Raw genomic sequence first — 17,489 nt, 5'->3', positions numbered from 1 at the left:
ACGGTAAGTTCACGGATCATCTCTAATTACTATTGGGAATATCACTCCTGGCCAGCAGGAGGCGGCAAAGAGCACCACAGCAAAGCTGTTAAATATCACCGCCCTTCCCTCCAACCCCAGTCATTCTCTTTGCCTACGTGAAAAGCAAGGAGGTGGTAAAGTTTAGGTGTCTGAAAGAAGATTCTTCAATCAAGTTTTTTTATTTTGAAGCAGAGCAAGATTGTCCTGCTTCCTCCTGGGGTTTTCCAGTAAACCATGGCAGTCTCTTCAGTAGAGCAGTGGTGACTTAAGCAATTGGGAACTTGTGGGGTGCCTCTCAATCAGTTATTGCTGCTCTAATTTGAAAGCCTGAGCAAGATTATTTAGTCTTTCTTCTTTCCACAGGTCCATGTGAGGGAGGAAGCCCTCTCAAACCAGGTGAGCTGTCCTGCTGCAGAGCAGATTTAAATGGAGGAAAGTGCCAATTTTTATTCTCTAAAAGGAAAAGGGAAATCTTGGCACTTTGACAGTTAATTCTGTTTGGGATCTTATACAATCAGCCTATTAGAGGTTAATGGGTCATTGTATGGCAGTTATGCAGGCACTGGGGACGATATATGGAGGCTCAGTTTAATTGAAGTATTTGTGTTTGGCATATTATGCAGCACTGTCGTGTAAGAGTATTTCATGACTGGTCTTATGTTCTATGATGAGGGTACAGTAAATGCAGCTTTTCTTCTCTCTGCTGGCGTTTTTTCCCCTAAAGGGATGTTAATGGCGACCAGGAGGTTCGGTTAGCCACGCCCACGATGGGCTGGCTTCTTTGAAGAGGCAAAGATGTTTCTTTGCGCGCCTTTTTTTCTGCTTCCTGTGTGTCCGGATGCTGAATATCCTTTGCGTAGCTCTTCAGAGGACGGTTCAGCGATCTCTAGAGCCGGCTGGTGCAGTTGTGGTGGGAGTCCGGATCTCTATCTTCTATTGATCCGACAGCCAGCAGGACAGGTAGGCACCTAAGCAGAGCTTGCTGAGGTATGGAAGTTGCCTGTTTTTTCTGTAGAGCCGCTGCCCTGCTGTTAAAGAAATAAAGTGTTGTTTTAAATTTAAAGGGACAGTAACGTTTTTATCACAATAAAATTTTAAGTAAAGATAGATCAAGAGGCCCTGCAAAATGTTACTTGTGGTTTGTGTTTTGATGCTAATGTAGAACCACCAATTCCCTTTTGTTCCTCATGTATTGAGAGAACATTGTGTTACAGGGATAGACTTTTTGATACTGAGCCTTCATTATCTAAGGCAGAGGTTGTTCAGGAGGCTCCTGTTCAAGACATGCCGCAACTTTCCCCTCAAGTGTCCCAAACTTTATCGTCCACACATGCAGTGCCCTGCGCTTCCTCTCACACTCCGGTTGGAGTTACGTTAAAAGACATTTCTACCCACATATCATCTACGGTAACTGATGCGCTGTCTGCCTTTCCCATGCTGCAGGGAAAGCGTAAGAGGAAATCTAAAGATTCAGTGAGTAAGGTTTCTGATGCAGTTGTGGCTATTCCGATTGTTCCTTCCCAGAAGTCTGAGGAGGAAGATACTTCGGTAGCATCTGAGGGTGAAGTCTCAGACAGTGTAATTCCTTCTGCTGATGCTGAAGTTGTATCCTTCAGGTTTAAGCTAGAACACCTCCGGTTGTTACTTAAAGAGGTTTTGGACACCTTGGACGACTCTGACATGACTGTCGTAGTCAATCCTAAGAAGTCTAGTAAGTTAAACAAATACTTTGAAGTTCCTTCCTCGGTTGAGGTTTTTCCGGGAATGGGAGAGACCCGGTATTCCTTTTACTCCATCCCCAATTTTTAAGAAGATGTGTCCAATAGCTAACTCTATCAAGGAGTCTTGGCAGACGGTCCCCCAGGTGGAAGGGGCCATTTCCACTTTGGCTAAGAGAACCACTATTCCCATAGAGGATAGCTGTTCCTTTCAGGATCCTATGAATAAGAAGTTGAAGTGGTTACTTAAAAAGATGTATGTACACCAGGTTTTACAATGGCAACCTGCAGTGTGTATTGCTACCGTCACCAATGCGGTGGCATATTGGTTTGATGCGTTGTCTGAATCTATTCAGATACTCCCCTTGAGGAGATCCAGGATAGAATCAAGGCCCTTAAGTTAGCCAATTCCTAATATTATGCATGCTTCCCTTCAAGTTATTAAGTTGGGGGTAAAGATTTCTGGTTCTGCAGTACTGGCCCGCAGAGCTTTATGGTTGAAATCATGGTCTGCGGATGTGTTGTCTAAGTCTAAGCTTTTGGCGATTCTCTACAAGAGTAAGACCTTGTTTGGGCCAGGCTTGGCTGAAATTATTTCAGACATTACGGGAGGTAAGGGTCATTTCCTCCCTTAGGACAAGAGGAAGAAGCAGAAGGGACGTCAGAGTCATTTTCGTTCCTTTCGAAACTTCAAGAGTAAAACTTCCTCTCCCTCTGCCAAGCAAGAACAGTCCAAGCCTTTCTGGAGGTCCAACCAGTCTTGGAACAAGGGGAAGCAATCTAAGAAGCCCGTTAGTGACTCAAAGTCAGCATGAAGGGTCTGCTCCCGATCCGGGACCGGATCTTGTTGGGGGGCAGACTGTCTTTCTTCCCTCAGGCTTGGGATGTACCGGATCCCTGGGCGGTGGACATAGTGTCCCGGGGATACAAAATAGAAATCAAATCATTTCCACCCAGGGGCAGGTTTCTGGTCTCCAGATTATCTGTAGACCAGATAAAGAGGCATTCTTACACTGTGTCCTGGGACCTTTCTGACCTAGGAGTGATAGTTGCTGTCCCAATGCAGGAACAGGGTCTGGGATTCTACTCTTATCAGTTCGTGGTTCCCAAAAAAAGAGGGAACTTTCAGGCCAATTTTAGATCTCAAAAGTCTAAAAAAGTTCCTCAGGGTACCATTGTTCAAGATGGAAATTATTCGTTCCATTCTTCCATTTCTAGACAAAACACTTTCTAGACAAACACTTCCAGTTTGTGGCTCTTCCTTTCGGACTTGCCACAGCTCCCAGAATTTTCTCAAAAGTCCTGGGAGCCCTGTTGGCGGTGCGTCGGTTGCGGGGCATTGCAGTTGTGCCTTATCTGGACGACATTCTAGTCCAGGCGCCATCCTTTCATCAAGCAAGCTCCCACACGGAGATGTTGTTATCCTTTCTGCGTTCCTACGGATGGAAGGTGAACTTGGGAAAGAGTTCCTTGATACCAGCTACACAAGGGTATTGTTCTTGGGAACCATAATATATTCCTTATCAATGAAAATATTTCTGACAGAGGTTAGAAAGACTCTTGCCTTGCCCTTCAGTCCTTTCCACGGCCGTCAGTGGCCCAATGTATGGAGGTAGTGGGTCTGATGGTAGCTGCCATGGACATCATTCCATTTGCCCGATTCCATCTCAGACCTCTGCAGTTATGCATGCTCAAACAATGGAACGGGGATTATGCGGATCTGTCTCTGCGTTTACATCTGTATCGGGACAAGAGATTCTCTTCTGTTCTTCCCATAAACATCCTAGAGCTGAGGGCAATCTTCAATGCTCTGGCCTGGCCTCAATTAGCTTCAGCCTGGTCTATCAGGTTCCAGTTGGACAACATAACTTCAGTGGCTCCTTGGCCATGACAGAGGTAGCCAAAATTATTCAGACCCACAACTGCTGTCTATCTGCGATCCACATTCCAGGAGTGGAAAATTGGAAAGTGGATTTTCTAAGCAGCCAGACCTTTCACCCGGGGGAGTGGGAACGCCATCCGGAGGTGTTTTCCAACTTGATTCTTAAATGGGGGCAGCCGGAGCTGGATCTCATGGTATCTCGACAGAATGCCAAGCTCCCGAGGTACGGGTCGAGGTCAAGGGATCCTCAGGCTGTACTGATAGATGCTCTGGCGGTTCCTTGGAACTTCAGTCTAGCATACCTATTTCCTCCGTTCTGTCTGCTTCCATGGGTCATTGCTCAAATCAAGTAGGAGAGGTCGTTGGTGATCCTCATTGCACCGGTGTGACCTTGCAGGATCTGTTATGCAGATCTAGTGGAGATGTCATCTCTTCCACCTTGGAGACTTCCACTGAGGAAGGACCTTCTACTTAAAAGGACCCTTCCTTCATCCAAATCTCGTTTCTCTGAAGCTGACTGTTTGGAGATTGAACGCTTAATTCTATCTAAGCGTGGTTTTTCTGAGTCGGTCATTGAGACCATGATTCAGGCTCGTAAGCCTGTTACCAGAAAGATTTACTATAAGATATGGCGTAAATATCTGTATTGGTGTGAATCCAGAGGCTACTCTTGGAGTAGAGTTCGGATTCCTACAATTTTGTCCTTTCTCCAGGAGGGTCTGGAGAAGGGATTATCTGCAAGTACCTTGAAAGGTCAAATTCCGGCTCATCTATATTGTTGCATAAACGTCTGGCGGACGTGCCAGATGTGCAATCCTTCTGTCAGGCCTTAGTCAGAATCAGGCCTGTGTTCAAACCTGTTACTCCTCCCTGGAGTCTTAACCTTGTTCTTAGAGTTCTTCAACAGGCTCCGTTTGAGCCTATGCATTCTTTAGATATTAAGATGTTATCTTGGAAAGTTTTGTTTCTTGTTGCAATTTCTTCTGCTCGTAGAGTCTTTGAGCTCTCGGCGATGCAGCATGAATCCCCTTACCTTATTTTCCATTCGGATAAGGTAGTTCTGCGTACTTAGTTAGCTTTCCTCCCTAAAGTGGTTTCAGATAGGAACATTCATCAAGAAATCGTTGTTCCTTCTTTGTGTCCTAACCCTTCTTCTCAGAAAGAGCGTCTGCTACATAACCTAGATGTGGTACGTGCGTTGAAATACTATTTGCAGGCGACTAAGGATTTTCGCCAGTCTTCTGCTTTATTTGTTGTTTTCTCTGGGAAACGCAAGGGTCAAAAAGCTACAGCTACTTCTCTTTCTTTGTGGCTCAAGAGTATAATTTGTTTGGCCTATGAAACTGCTGGACAGCAGCCTCCTGAGAGAATCATGGCTCATTCCACAAGGGCTGTTTCCTCTTCCTGTGCATTCAAAAATGAAGCTTCTGTGGAACAGATTTGCATGGCTGCAACTTGGTCCTCTTTACAAACTTTTTAAAAATGTTATAAATTTGATATTTTTGCCTCAGCTGTGGCTTCTTTTGGGAGAAAGGTTCTTCAAGCAGTGGGGCCTTCTGTTTAGGTTCCCTGTCTTGTCCCTCCCTTATCATCTGTGTCGTCTAGCTTGGGTATTGATTCCCAATAGTAAATAGATATGATCCGTGGACGCACCGAGTCATTAGAAAGGAAACAAATTTTATGCTTACCTGATAAATTTATTTTTTGACATGGTGAATCCACGGCCCGCCCTGTATTTTTACAGACAGTTTTTTATTTGTTATATAAACCTCAGGCACCTCTGTACCTTGTGTTACTTCCTTTCTCTTTTTCCTTCGGTCGAATGACTGGGGTTGGAGGGAAGGGAGGTGATATTTAACAGCTTTGCTGTGGTGCTCTTTGCCTCCTCCTGCTGGCCAGGAGTGATATTCCCAATAGTAATTAGAGATGATCCGTGGACTCACCATGTCAAGAAATAAATTTATCAGGTAAGCATAAATTTTGTTTTTTTTGGACTTGACTGTCCCTTTAAGATGCAAATAGCCTCCTGCATCTCTTTCTTTATCATGCAGCGGTAAGTTATTTTAAAATTAATATTGTTTCTGGCCACTTTGAAATGGATGCTAAGCTCTGCCCAATGATGACATCACAATCTGGGCTGCATCTAGGTACTCTGCTAAATAGCATTGAGAGGCTGTTAAATTCAACTAGTGAACCTTTTTTTGATTGGATGCCATATGCAGTCCAGATTGTGATGTCATCAGTGGGTGGAGCTTTGCAGACATTTCAAAGTGGCCAGAAACAATATTCATTTTAAAATAAACTTTTTTACTGTTCCTGCTGCATGATATAGATTTTGCAGCTTAATCTAAGGTAAGGAAAATGGCTTAGATGTAGACTGTCTCTTTAAGGAAATTTGATAATAGAAGTAAATTGGAAAGTTGATTCAAATTTTATGTTCTATCCAAATCATAAAGAAAAATTTAATGGTTTCTTTCCCTTTAATTCGTCCCCATCAGACCTAGACAGAACAGCTATTAACACCTTCCCTTCCATAATCTCTTGATGTCAATCATAGTGTACGGTGTAGTGAGTGACATTACCAGCAAACATACACAAAAAAGTGGGAATAATATTTATCAACAAGATTATTATACACAGGGTAGAGACAAGATAAACACTACAAGATGTAGTGACATGATAAAATCTTTCCTGTTTAATGCTTTTACTTCCAAGTATGTAATGGCCGATAATCCCACAAACATATACACCACAATTTGTGTTTAAATAGTTTGCATGTTCGGTTGTACTCATTTTAGTGATTTCCCATCATTTGCAATCCCAGATAGCGACTTCCTACAAAATAAATAATAAAAAACAAAATGAAAGAATTTAAATAAATGTTGGGCTCCACGTGTAATATTCTCCCATCTCCAGGTCTCCATGTTTCTAGTACAAAGCCAAAGCCCAAATGAGCTTCCCAGTATTCAGAGCTGGAAAAAGACGAGCCTCAAAATCTGTCCGTCTGTTATAAAGCAGCCTCTAATAAGGATCCTAGCTTCTTGTTTCATGAAAACACATTGTTGCTCCTTTTCCACAGTTGTATTTCTTACATGTTCCGCATAAGTCGAAATAACAGCTCCTTCTGTATAAGCATTAGCAAGGCAGCTGCAGAAGTAAAACGGCAGTTGAGTTTACAATAGAATTAGATCTGAGTCTTCTGCAACTACTTCTGACTTCAACTCGTGTACCATCCATGTAATTACTGCAGTCACGTGACATCAGAAGGCAATCGCTACCATTTCCCTATTGGCTGTCTAAATTAATTCTCCACCCTGATGTGATAGTCTGCCCCACCCTCTACCCATGTCAGGTTAGAATGACGCAGGATCGGGCGGCGGGTTGCATTTTGGGGCTTGTAGTTTATCCTATTCCAATGTGCTACAAAAAATGCACAACTGACTACAAGTCCCAGAAGCTTCTGTTGTTCGGTAGGCAAGACCAATGTTAGCATAAGGGATGGAGTTTGACAGTTCTGAAGACTAGATATCTTTGATTGGAGACATGAGCGGAGGGGAAACGTAAGTAAATCAAAATCTGTGATGAAGAAATGATATGTTAAGAACCTCGGAGCCAGGTATAATATATATATATATATCTTAGCGTAGTTTATTAGGAGCATCTGCCCAATTTAGTATTTTAGCGTATTTAATTCTCAGTGCTCTCACTGGTACCACAATGTTTACACAATGTTGCAAGTAATCAGACTGCATGAAAAACTGTGAAGCTAACCATTTCATGTCTATGCACTGTAAAATTAAAACTTTATTGCCTATATATAGTAGTTTTTTAAATGCATGTTTTTTTTTTATAACAGGTGATGCAGGGCAGCATATTTATTATTTCTTAACAACAACCAAAGTGGGGACAGCATATTTCTGCTCTCATAGATCTGCTCTTAGTGTGTTCAATCTTTTTTATTGTAGTCTTTCCTCTTGTGGGTATTTTCACATATTTTTCTGTTCCTCATAAAAAGTATGGTTTTACCCCTTTACGTGGGTTAAATTCCTTTAACATTTGTACTCAGCTCCTGTAACTTAATTTAGTGATATTTTTCCTTGTCATCCTCTATTTTTGTTTGCTTGTATAATTTCTTTTCTTCCTTTACTCTCTACCTATGCACACTATTAAAGTGAAGGTAAAGTTTAATTTTTTTAACCCCTTAATGACCAGCAGCGTACCCTGGTCCTTTTGACATACACACCACGATTATGGTTGCCACCTTTTCCTAAAAAATATATCGGTGTATCAGATTCTGCTCCTTTGTCAGAATCTGCTCCCTCTGACTGCGCATGCTCTTTATGACGAAAAATAAGATGAAAGCACATCGTCGCATATTTAATCACAGTGAGAAGTGATTGAACTTTGCCTTGTGTGTGTATATATATATATATATATATATATATATATATATATATAAAAATATATAATACACTTTCAATTTGTGTGACAGTATTACATTTCAACACTGCATGCGTAGCGGCAGCAAGATCCAAAACAACTTCCTTGTCAGAATCTGCTCCCTCTGAGTGCGCATGTTGCTGATTGACTTAATCACATTCCACACAATCCTATTTAACATATGTGGAGTGTGATTACGTCATACAGAGCAAGCAGTCAGAGGGAGCAGATTCTAACAAAGGAGCAGACTCTGATAGAACACCGGCCATGGGTGAGGGTGGATCCACAAAAGGGCGGAGACAAAAACGAGATGCCAGAGATATGCACAGCTTGGTTAACCCATTGTGTGCCAGCAACCTATATAGATTAACATAGAAACTCTATTAACCCATGTCATGCCAGGGACATGCAGTAAATCATTCTATACAATGTTTCAGTTAACCCATATTATTCCAAGGACCTAACCAGAACATGATAAGACAGGGGTTACTCCTACAGAACCTAAACAGGTTAATTTACACCATAGGGTAACACTCTTTAGACAATTATTCCTGCACAGCCTGTTAGCTTAGAGACTTGCAATGATATCCTATAAAACAAGATGAAAGAGGCGCTTCATGGTGTTGCATCGTAGGGGACAAGGCAAAAGCGTTGAGTGAAGATTTACAGAATTCTCACAAACGTCCTTGCACATCCAGTGCAATAAAGCGCAAGCCAAGACTTCAGAGCCCCTTGGCTGACTCAAACACACCTGCTGGAATACAAGGCCACGATGAGGCACGTCACCTGTGACGTCTCAGATGGAGTAGGAGAGTTGATCCATCCGGTAACACCTATGATAAGTCCACGTGGGACAAACAACCAACCAGACAGGTCTCTCATAAAAGGTGAAACAGAGCAGGGTATGATAAAAGTGTTTTTATTAAAATATTTGTTAAAACCAACACAGCAACGCGTTTCTCTGCACCAGTTGCCGTTTCATCAGGCTGCTCTATATACCTCATAGCTAACCAATAAGATGATCGGACTTTGTCGACACCCACCAATGTTAAAATCAGTATAACACCCACCCACCAATGCGCTTGATCCCATTGGTTCTTAAGGAGATCATTAGCAACCAATGATATATTGTAGTTCATTCATGGGCGTGGGATACGACCAAAGCAATAGCATTAAACAAATTGGGAGGGTCTGATATGCTTCAAATACTCACAACAATATACATAAACAAACAATCTCATTTGCGGATGACAGTTAACTGTCCCTTTTAGGAGCCTATAATTACATATAAAAGCACACACAGACTATTTATGTCACCAATTGTAAACTTTTCCTTTAATTTGGGACAAATCTGATAAGTGATAACACAAGATGCCTCAATAGCGTCCATATTTCTTAAAATAAGATATACAGTGCTGTATACGGCCCCTGAGGTGGGTACTATGACCCCACACATGGGTATGGTAACAGAGGGTCACATGAGCCCGGAGCTCTCGGTATTATAGCAGAAATAACCCTTACCCGAATGTGGACCTCCTTATTCAAGCGCCTTCATGCATTGTGGGACAAAGCCTGGTCCGGCGGTCCCTGATTTCACCTTATGTTCACGTAGGACGGAGCCGGGACAAGACTCCCAACCTCAGGACAGACATCCCACAACACACAGACCCCCGTGCCAGTCTAGGTCGCCGCCATTACCCTACCACAAACCACGCATGCGCTATTGACAGCTCTCCATAGCAAAGGAATTACGGGAAGTTGAGTCCAAAATACCAGTCTAGCTAGCGAATGAGGCGGTTAGTTAAACTACAACTCCCAGAATGTATTGCGTAGAACAACTGGGAAATGTAGTTGTTTATTGTAAAAGCTCACATGTCATAGTGCAGCTACAGTAAGCGGGTTGTTTTCCAGGGAAATAGATAGTAGACTCCGGAAGCCAGGCATTAGAATTTTAAAATACTGGCTTTTGCATTGCCGGTATTTTACTAATGCTGGCACCGACTCCTAATCACAGATTACCAGCTGTGCCAGTAAAATACCGGCTGGGTGGCAACCCTAACCGTGGGTCAGTAGGCAGTGCCTATGATGCTAGGCAATCCCATATAGGAAGCGGCTAAGGTTTCAGGACAGTCGAACGGTTAGAACGTCATAACGGCATGATGGGGTTAAGTCTGTCCTTCTGCTACATACAAACATACACAAATAAATATTTATATATATATATATATATATATATATATACACACAGGCAATGTCCAGAACACAAACCTGGCTTAAGGGTATGTTGTTTATCCAGAAAAAAGCAGGCAACACAGGATACTTTGTAACAAGCCTTTTAATCTACAAAGTGTAAAGTAATAGGGCCTTAACCCATAACGTTTCGGTTCTGAAACGAACCTTTCTCAAATGGAGCCCATGGAAGACATAAATAACTCCCAAACAAACCCATCCTATATACCTAGTGTAGTGTCAATATCAAAGTGAATAATTACCCTGATTACTGCTTTCCCGCTCCGCATCAAACCGCCTGTCACACTACTACAACACCATGCGTGTCCACGCATATTGACGTCATCAGTCACAGCCGACAAAGAAGCAGGATGGTGTGTATCTAAAAATGAAATACATCTAAAAGAAAGATATATATGGATAAAGTGTATATAAACTATAGATACACACCATCCTGCTGTCTGCGTTTCTCCTCTCGCCGCATCACATCGCTACAAACGGTTGTTTACCGTTGCTATGCCAACACTCACGGCCTGCTTCTTTGTCGGCTGTGACTGATGACGTCAATATGCGTGGACACGCATGGAGTTGTAGTAGTGTGACAGGAGGTTTGATGCAGAGCGGGAAAGCAGTAATCAGGGTAATTATTCACTTTCATATTGACACTACACTGGGTATATAGGATGGGTTTGTTTGGGAGTTATTTATGTCTTCCATGGGCTCCATTTGAGAAAGGTTTGTTTCAGAACCGAAACATTATGGGTTAAGGCCCTATTACTTTACACTTTGTGGATTAAAAGGCTTGTTACAAAGTTTCCTGTGTTGCCTGTTTTTTTCTGGATACACAACATACACACACACATATACATAAACATGTACACATAGATACAAATACATGCACACACACAACTGCTGAGAAGGGAGGGGCTGAGTGCTGAGGTTACACTAGTTAAAGTGCAGATAACAGGTCAGAAGAAAAGAAAAATACTCCACATTTTATATTTGGGAAAGGAGGCTGGGGCATTTGTCCTACACAGTTCCTAAGCCCATGCATTTTGGGATTTTTAGTTTGTCCTATTTCAATGTGATACGAAAAAAGAAAATGTCTAACTGACTACAAGCCCCAGAAGCTACCGTTGTTTGGTAGGTAAGATTACCTGATGCTAATGTGGGTTTTAATGTTGGGGGGGTTGTACTTTTTTTTTACAGGCAAAAGAGCTGATTACTTTGGGGCATGCCCCGCAAAAAGCCCTTTTAAGGGCTGGTAAAAGAGCTGATTACCTTGTAATGTAGAATAGGGTAGGGGCTTTTATTATTTTGTTTTTTTTTAAATTTTATTAGGAGGCTTAGATTAGGTGTAATTCGTTTAAAATTCTTGTAATATTTTTTTATTTTCTGTAATTTAGTGTTTGGTTTTTTTGTAATTTAGTTTAGTTTATTTAATTGTATTTAATTGTAGGTATTGGTAGCTAATTAATTTAATTAATTTAATGATAGGGTAGTGTTAGGTTTAATTATAACTTAGGTTAGGATTTATTTTACAGGTATTTCTTCTAGCTAGGTAGTTATTAAATAGTTAATACCTATTTAATAACTAATGTACCTAGTTAAAATAAATACAAAGTTGCCTGTAAAATAAATATAAATCCTAAGATAGCTACAATGTAATTATTAATTACATTGTAGCTATCTTAGGGTTTATTTTACAGGTAAGTATTTAGTTTTAAATTGGAATAATTAATTTAATGATAGTGTAGTGTTAGGTTTAATGGTAGCTTAGGTTAGGATTTATTTTACAGGTAATTTTGTAATTATTTTAACTAGGTAGCTATTAAATAGTTAATACCTATTTAATAGCTATTGTACCTAGTTAAAATATATGCAAAGTTGCCTGTAAAATAAAAATAAATCCTAAAATAGTTACAATGTAATTATTAGTTATATTGTAGCTATATTAGGGTTTATTTTATAAGTAAGTATTTAGTTTTAAATATGATTAATTTAGTTAATAGGAGTAATATTATTTAGATTTATTTAGGGTTAGTGTTAGACTTAGGTTTAGGGGTTAATAATTTTATTATAGTGGTGGCGGTGTAGGGGGGGCAGGATAGGGGTTAATAAATTTATTATAGGTGACGGCGGTATAGTCGGGGGCAGGATAGGGGTTAATAGGTATTATGTAGGTGGCGGCGGGGTCCGGGGTTTAGGGGTTAACATATTTATTATAGTTGCGGCGGTTTAGGGGTTAATATATTTATTATAGTTGCGGCGGGGTCTAGGAGTGGCGGTTTAGGGGTTAACATATTTTTTATGGTTGCGGCGGGGTCCAGGAGCGGCGGTTTAGGGGTTAATATATTTATTATAATTGCGGCGGGGTCTAGGAGTGGCGGTTTAGGGGTTAACATATTTATTATGGTTGGGGCGGGGTCCGGGGGCGGCGGTTTAGGGGTTAATATATTTATTATAGTTGCGACGGGGTCTAGGAGCGGCGGTTTAGGGGTTAATAACTTTATTTAGTTGCGGGGGGCTCCAGGGGCGCCGGTATAGGGGGTAGAACAGTATAGTATAGTGTGAGTGCTTAGTGACAGGGGTATCAATAAAGCTGTAAAAAAGCCGAAGAGCAGCGAGATTGATGATTGGTAACTATCACAGTCCGCTGCTCATCACCCGGTACTTGGTGCGCGGCTTTTTGACAGATTTATTGATAACTTTGGCGAGCGTATTCAGGTCCGCGGCGGCGATGTGAGGCGAGCTTAGGCGAGCGTATTGGGGCCGGCGAAGGCAGGTACATACGGAGCTTCATAACTAGAGTCCATAGACTTACAGCAGCCCAACCAGTAGCTACTGTACAGACACACACTTATGAGAGACTAATGTTCACACAGCACAGCCTTAAAGGTACAACTCACCTAACGCTCACACAGTCTTAAACGGCCAGGCACATACAACCTGCACAGCCTTTAAAAAGGACAACTCACATCACACGCCCAGTCCTAACGGGACACATCACAGTATGCAAATACACACAACCTTCCACATTTTCAAAGTCTTTAAGGAACAAACACACACTATGCACACAGCCTTAATCGGATGCTTAGTCTTAAAGGGGCAGGCAGCCACATACAAAATGCACATACAACTCACCACATGCTCATGCATACTTAAAGGGACAGGCACACAAAACTCACACTGCCTTTAAAGAGACAACTCACACCAAACACAGTCTTAAAAGGAACAAATAACAGTATATGCACAAACACACACAACCTTGCATGCTCTCAAAGTCTTAAAGGAACAGGCACATATAATGCATACAGCCTTAAAGGGATGGTCTATGTTAAAGGGACATGCGGCCATATACAAAATGCATTTACAACTTTTCGAATGCTAACTCAGTCTTATAAGGACAGGCACACACACCCCACTCAGTCTTTAAAGGGACAACTTACACCACACACAGAGTTTCAAAGCAACAGGTCACCCAGTATGTGCACACACAACCTTGCATGCTCCCAAAGACTTATAGGGACAGTCAGCGCACAGAGCCTTTAAAGGCACACTCAGTCTTAAAAGGAAAGGTACACATACAATGCACACAGCTTTTAAATGGGCAACTTACACCATACGCACAGTCTTAAAGGGGACAGATCACAGTATGCGCATACACTCAACCTTGTGTGCGCTAAAAGTCTTAAAAGAACAGACACATACAATGCACATAGCCTTAAATGGATATTCAGTCTTAAAGTTGCAGGTACACACCCCACACAGCCTTTAAAGAAAATACTCTCACCACATGCACACAGTCTTAATCATGCAGGCCTTAAAGGGACAGATCACGCCAAGTACAAACACTGACAACACACACAGTCTTAAAGAGACAGCTAGCCCCACACTCACACAGTCTTTAAGTGATAGATGCACACAGCCTTAAAGTACACCAAATACAGTGTTAAAGGGACAGATCACAGTATGCACAAACACACACGGTGTACACAGTCGTAAAGGGAGAGCTCACACCACACGCACACTGTCTCAATGGTACAGTTGCACACACAGAGTGCACACAGCCTTTAAAGAACAGCTCACACCATGCACACACTAACACACTGAGAATAATACAAAATTGTAGGACTTTCAATAATGCAAAATGAAACCAAGTCTATTTTTTAACCTGTTTGAGTAACCGTTAAGGTGAAAAGTCCCATGAGAACTGGTTCTCCAATTCTGAACACATATTGGCAATTTGTATGTATGGCAAGTGTCAGACTGTCCAAAATTTGGATTGCAGAGCTCACCCCTAATTTCCCTTATGCCTGCAAATTAAATATCACCAAACGAATAGTTCCCCCTGTCCAATATAAGTTAAATATAACTTTGCTTCCCCATATAATATAAACAAAGATGGACTTTACATATATAAAAGTAATTATCCATCAGTCACATTGGTCTACAAGGATTATTAGCAGTGAGCTCTGCTTCAAAGTTTAGTGATATCTAACAAACCTATAGTATGTAAGGGTTCAAGAATCGATTTGGATAAAAGTCTCATTGGTCCAAAATAAAAGTCACAGTATATGCCACTTGAATAATTTGGTTAATATTGTTTTAATCACCACAGTCTCCAGTACTGCCTGTCTCAGCATAAAAATCTACCTCCTAAGAAATATATGTTGTTAGCCTGTCAAAACTTATTGTAAGATGTCACCCCAGTCAGTGAGTAATAGCCACTGTGCTCAAGACTCCCAGAAAAAGGGAAGAGACCCTTCTGTCCATTAGTAATGATACATTTTAGAACGTGGAATGGTACAATCCATAAATATTAGACAGGTTAGGCAGACTGAGTGCTGTTTGTAGGCCATAGACTCTTGGGGATGACGAGTTTCAGTTTTGGATGATTGGTACTGGATGAGTGATAAATTTATGACCATAAATGGTAGGTTTCTCTGAAGAGGTACGTTCTGAGCGATGATTTAAAACTTTGAATGCTGGTAGAATGTCAGAGTGAGGAGAGATGCAGCCCATGAGAAGTCCTGAAGGTGGGAGTTGGTGATACAAGTGACTTTAGTGTTCTTCCAGGAACACTACCCGGCTACAATGTAACCTGATATTAAAGGGACCTGAAATCCAAATATTTTCTTTCATGATTTAGAAAGAGAATGTAATTTTAAACGACTTTCCAATTTACTTCTATTATCTAATGTGCTTCATTCTCTTGATATCATTTGTTGAAAAGCATATCTAAATAAGCTCAGAAGCTGCTGATTGGTGGCTGGCTGCACATAGATGCCTCATGTAATTGGCTCACCCATGTGGATTGCTATTTCTTCAACAAATGATACATAAAGAATGACGCAAATTAGATAATAGAAGTATATTGGGATGTTGTTTAAAATTGTATGCTCTATCTGAATCATTAAAGAAACATTTTGAGTTTCATGTTCCTTTAAACTAAAATGAGCTAATATGACTTTTTTTCTGTTTGTTGCATACATTATCAAGAAATCAACTTATGTTAAAGGGACACTAAACACTAAATAAAAGCTATATAGAATGATGCATTCAAAGAAAAGATTAGTCTGAGAATAACCTGTAGATGTTTTTTTTTTAAAGTTTTATTAGTTATTTAAATAGTGACAAAATAAGTGTAAGTGTTTATTGTCTATGTTGTAACTTAGGTTACCTTCTCTGCTGTTGCCAATTAGGGATGGCTATAAATAGGTCACTAGAGTGTGCAGCCAATGGCTGAGTGAAATATAGCAGTGTTCTGCACTTCCACTTCTAACAGGAGCTGAAAAGCTCGCAATTTTAGAATGGAATTACAGAAAAAGCGGACAAAATAAATAATGACGATATATTGCAGAGTTTTTTTTATGTTTATGATTTATCATTTTATATTACCATCTCAAAGTGTTTAATGTCCCTTTAAATTATGCAATGAATTTGTGGTTTGGATAGCTAAACTAACATTATACATAAGAGAAAATGTTTATAATATTGCAAAGTATTACACTGCTATTTCCTAGTGCAACATTTTCTGTGAAGAGCAATCGACTTGAAGTGTAGGTCAGAAGGAGGTGGCTAGGAGATTATGTAGGGATGGGTTTTGAGATACAGTGGGGTATGGAGGTCTCATTCTACCTCATAGTGTCAGGGAGAGACTTTTGCTTGTGGGATGACCACCCCCCCTGATCTGGTTGAAAATAAAAATCTTTCTCCAACATTGGTGTGTCTGGTCCACGGCGTCATCCTTACTTGTGGGAATATCTCTTCCCCAACAGGAAATGGCAAAGAGTCCCAGCAAAGCTGGCCATATAGTCCCTCCTAGGCTCCGCCCACCCCAGTCATTCTCTTTGCCGTTGCACAGGCAACATCTCCACGGAGATGGTTAAGAGTTTTTTGGTGTTTAAATGTAGTTTTTTATTCTTCTATCAAGTGTTTGTTATTTTAAAATAGTGCTGGTATGTACTATTTACTCTGAAACAGAAAAGGATGAAGATTTCTGTTTGTGAGAGGAAGATGATTTTAGCAGACAGTAACTAAAATCGATTGCTGTTTCCACATAGGACTGTTGAGATGAAGTAACTTCAGTTGGGGGAAACAGCAGACTTTTCTGCTTAAGGTATGACTAGCCATATTTCTAACAAGACCATGTAATGCTGGAAGGCTGTCATTTCCCCTCATGGGGACCGGTAAGCCATTTTCTTAGTGAAGCAAACAGAATAAAGGGCTTAATATGGGCTATAAAACTGGTAGACACTTTTATGGGCTAAATCGATTGCTTTATTTGGGCATTTTATACATGTTTATGCTGATAATTCACATTTATAAACTTGGGGAACGTTTTTTAACGGCAGGCACTATGTTAGACACCTTTTCCAGTCAGGGAGGGCCTTCCCAGTTGTAGGCTGAGCCTCATTTTCGCGCCATTACTGCGCAGTTGTTTTTTGAGAGCAAGACATGCAGATGCATGTGTGAGGATCTGAAAGTAGCTGGAAAAGTTTCTAGAAGGCGTCACTTGGTATCGTATTCCCCTCTGGGCTTGGTTAGGTCACAGCAAAGGCTATAGCTGGGACTGTATAGGGGTTAAATTTGTAAACGGCTCCGGTTCCGTTATTTTAAGGGTTAAAGCTCTGAAAATTGGTGTGCAATACTCTTAATGCTTTAAGACACTGTGGTGTAATTTTTGAACAATTCCT

The 17,489-nt window shown here is 40.9% G+C and overlaps 1 protein-coding gene across 1 annotated transcript in view; it reads left to right on the top strand.

Moving 5' to 3' along the window:
- Window positions 1-7,039: 7,039 nt before the first annotated feature.
- The window catches only part of LOC128643613 (lanosterol synthase-like), a 140,688-nt gene continuing 130,238 nt past the window's right edge, over window positions 7,040-17,489 (top strand). The window contains exon 1 of the mRNA XM_053696455.1: window positions 7,040-7,181. Coding sequence (XP_053552430.1) covers window positions 7,165-7,181 — 17 coding nt within the window. The 5' untranslated portion in view covers window positions 7,040-7,164. The remainder of the gene's footprint in view (window positions 7,182-17,489) is intronic.

The sequence above is a fragment of the Bombina bombina genome, unplaced genomic scaffold (genome assembly GCF_027579735.1).
Source record: "Bombina bombina isolate aBomBom1 unplaced genomic scaffold, aBomBom1.pri scaffold_455, whole genome shotgun sequence".
NCBI lineage: Eukaryota > Metazoa > Chordata > Amphibia > Anura > Bombinatoridae > Bombina > Bombina bombina.
The sequence above is the reverse complement of the archived record's forward strand: the minus strand, read 5'-3'. Positions and strand labels throughout refer to the sequence as shown.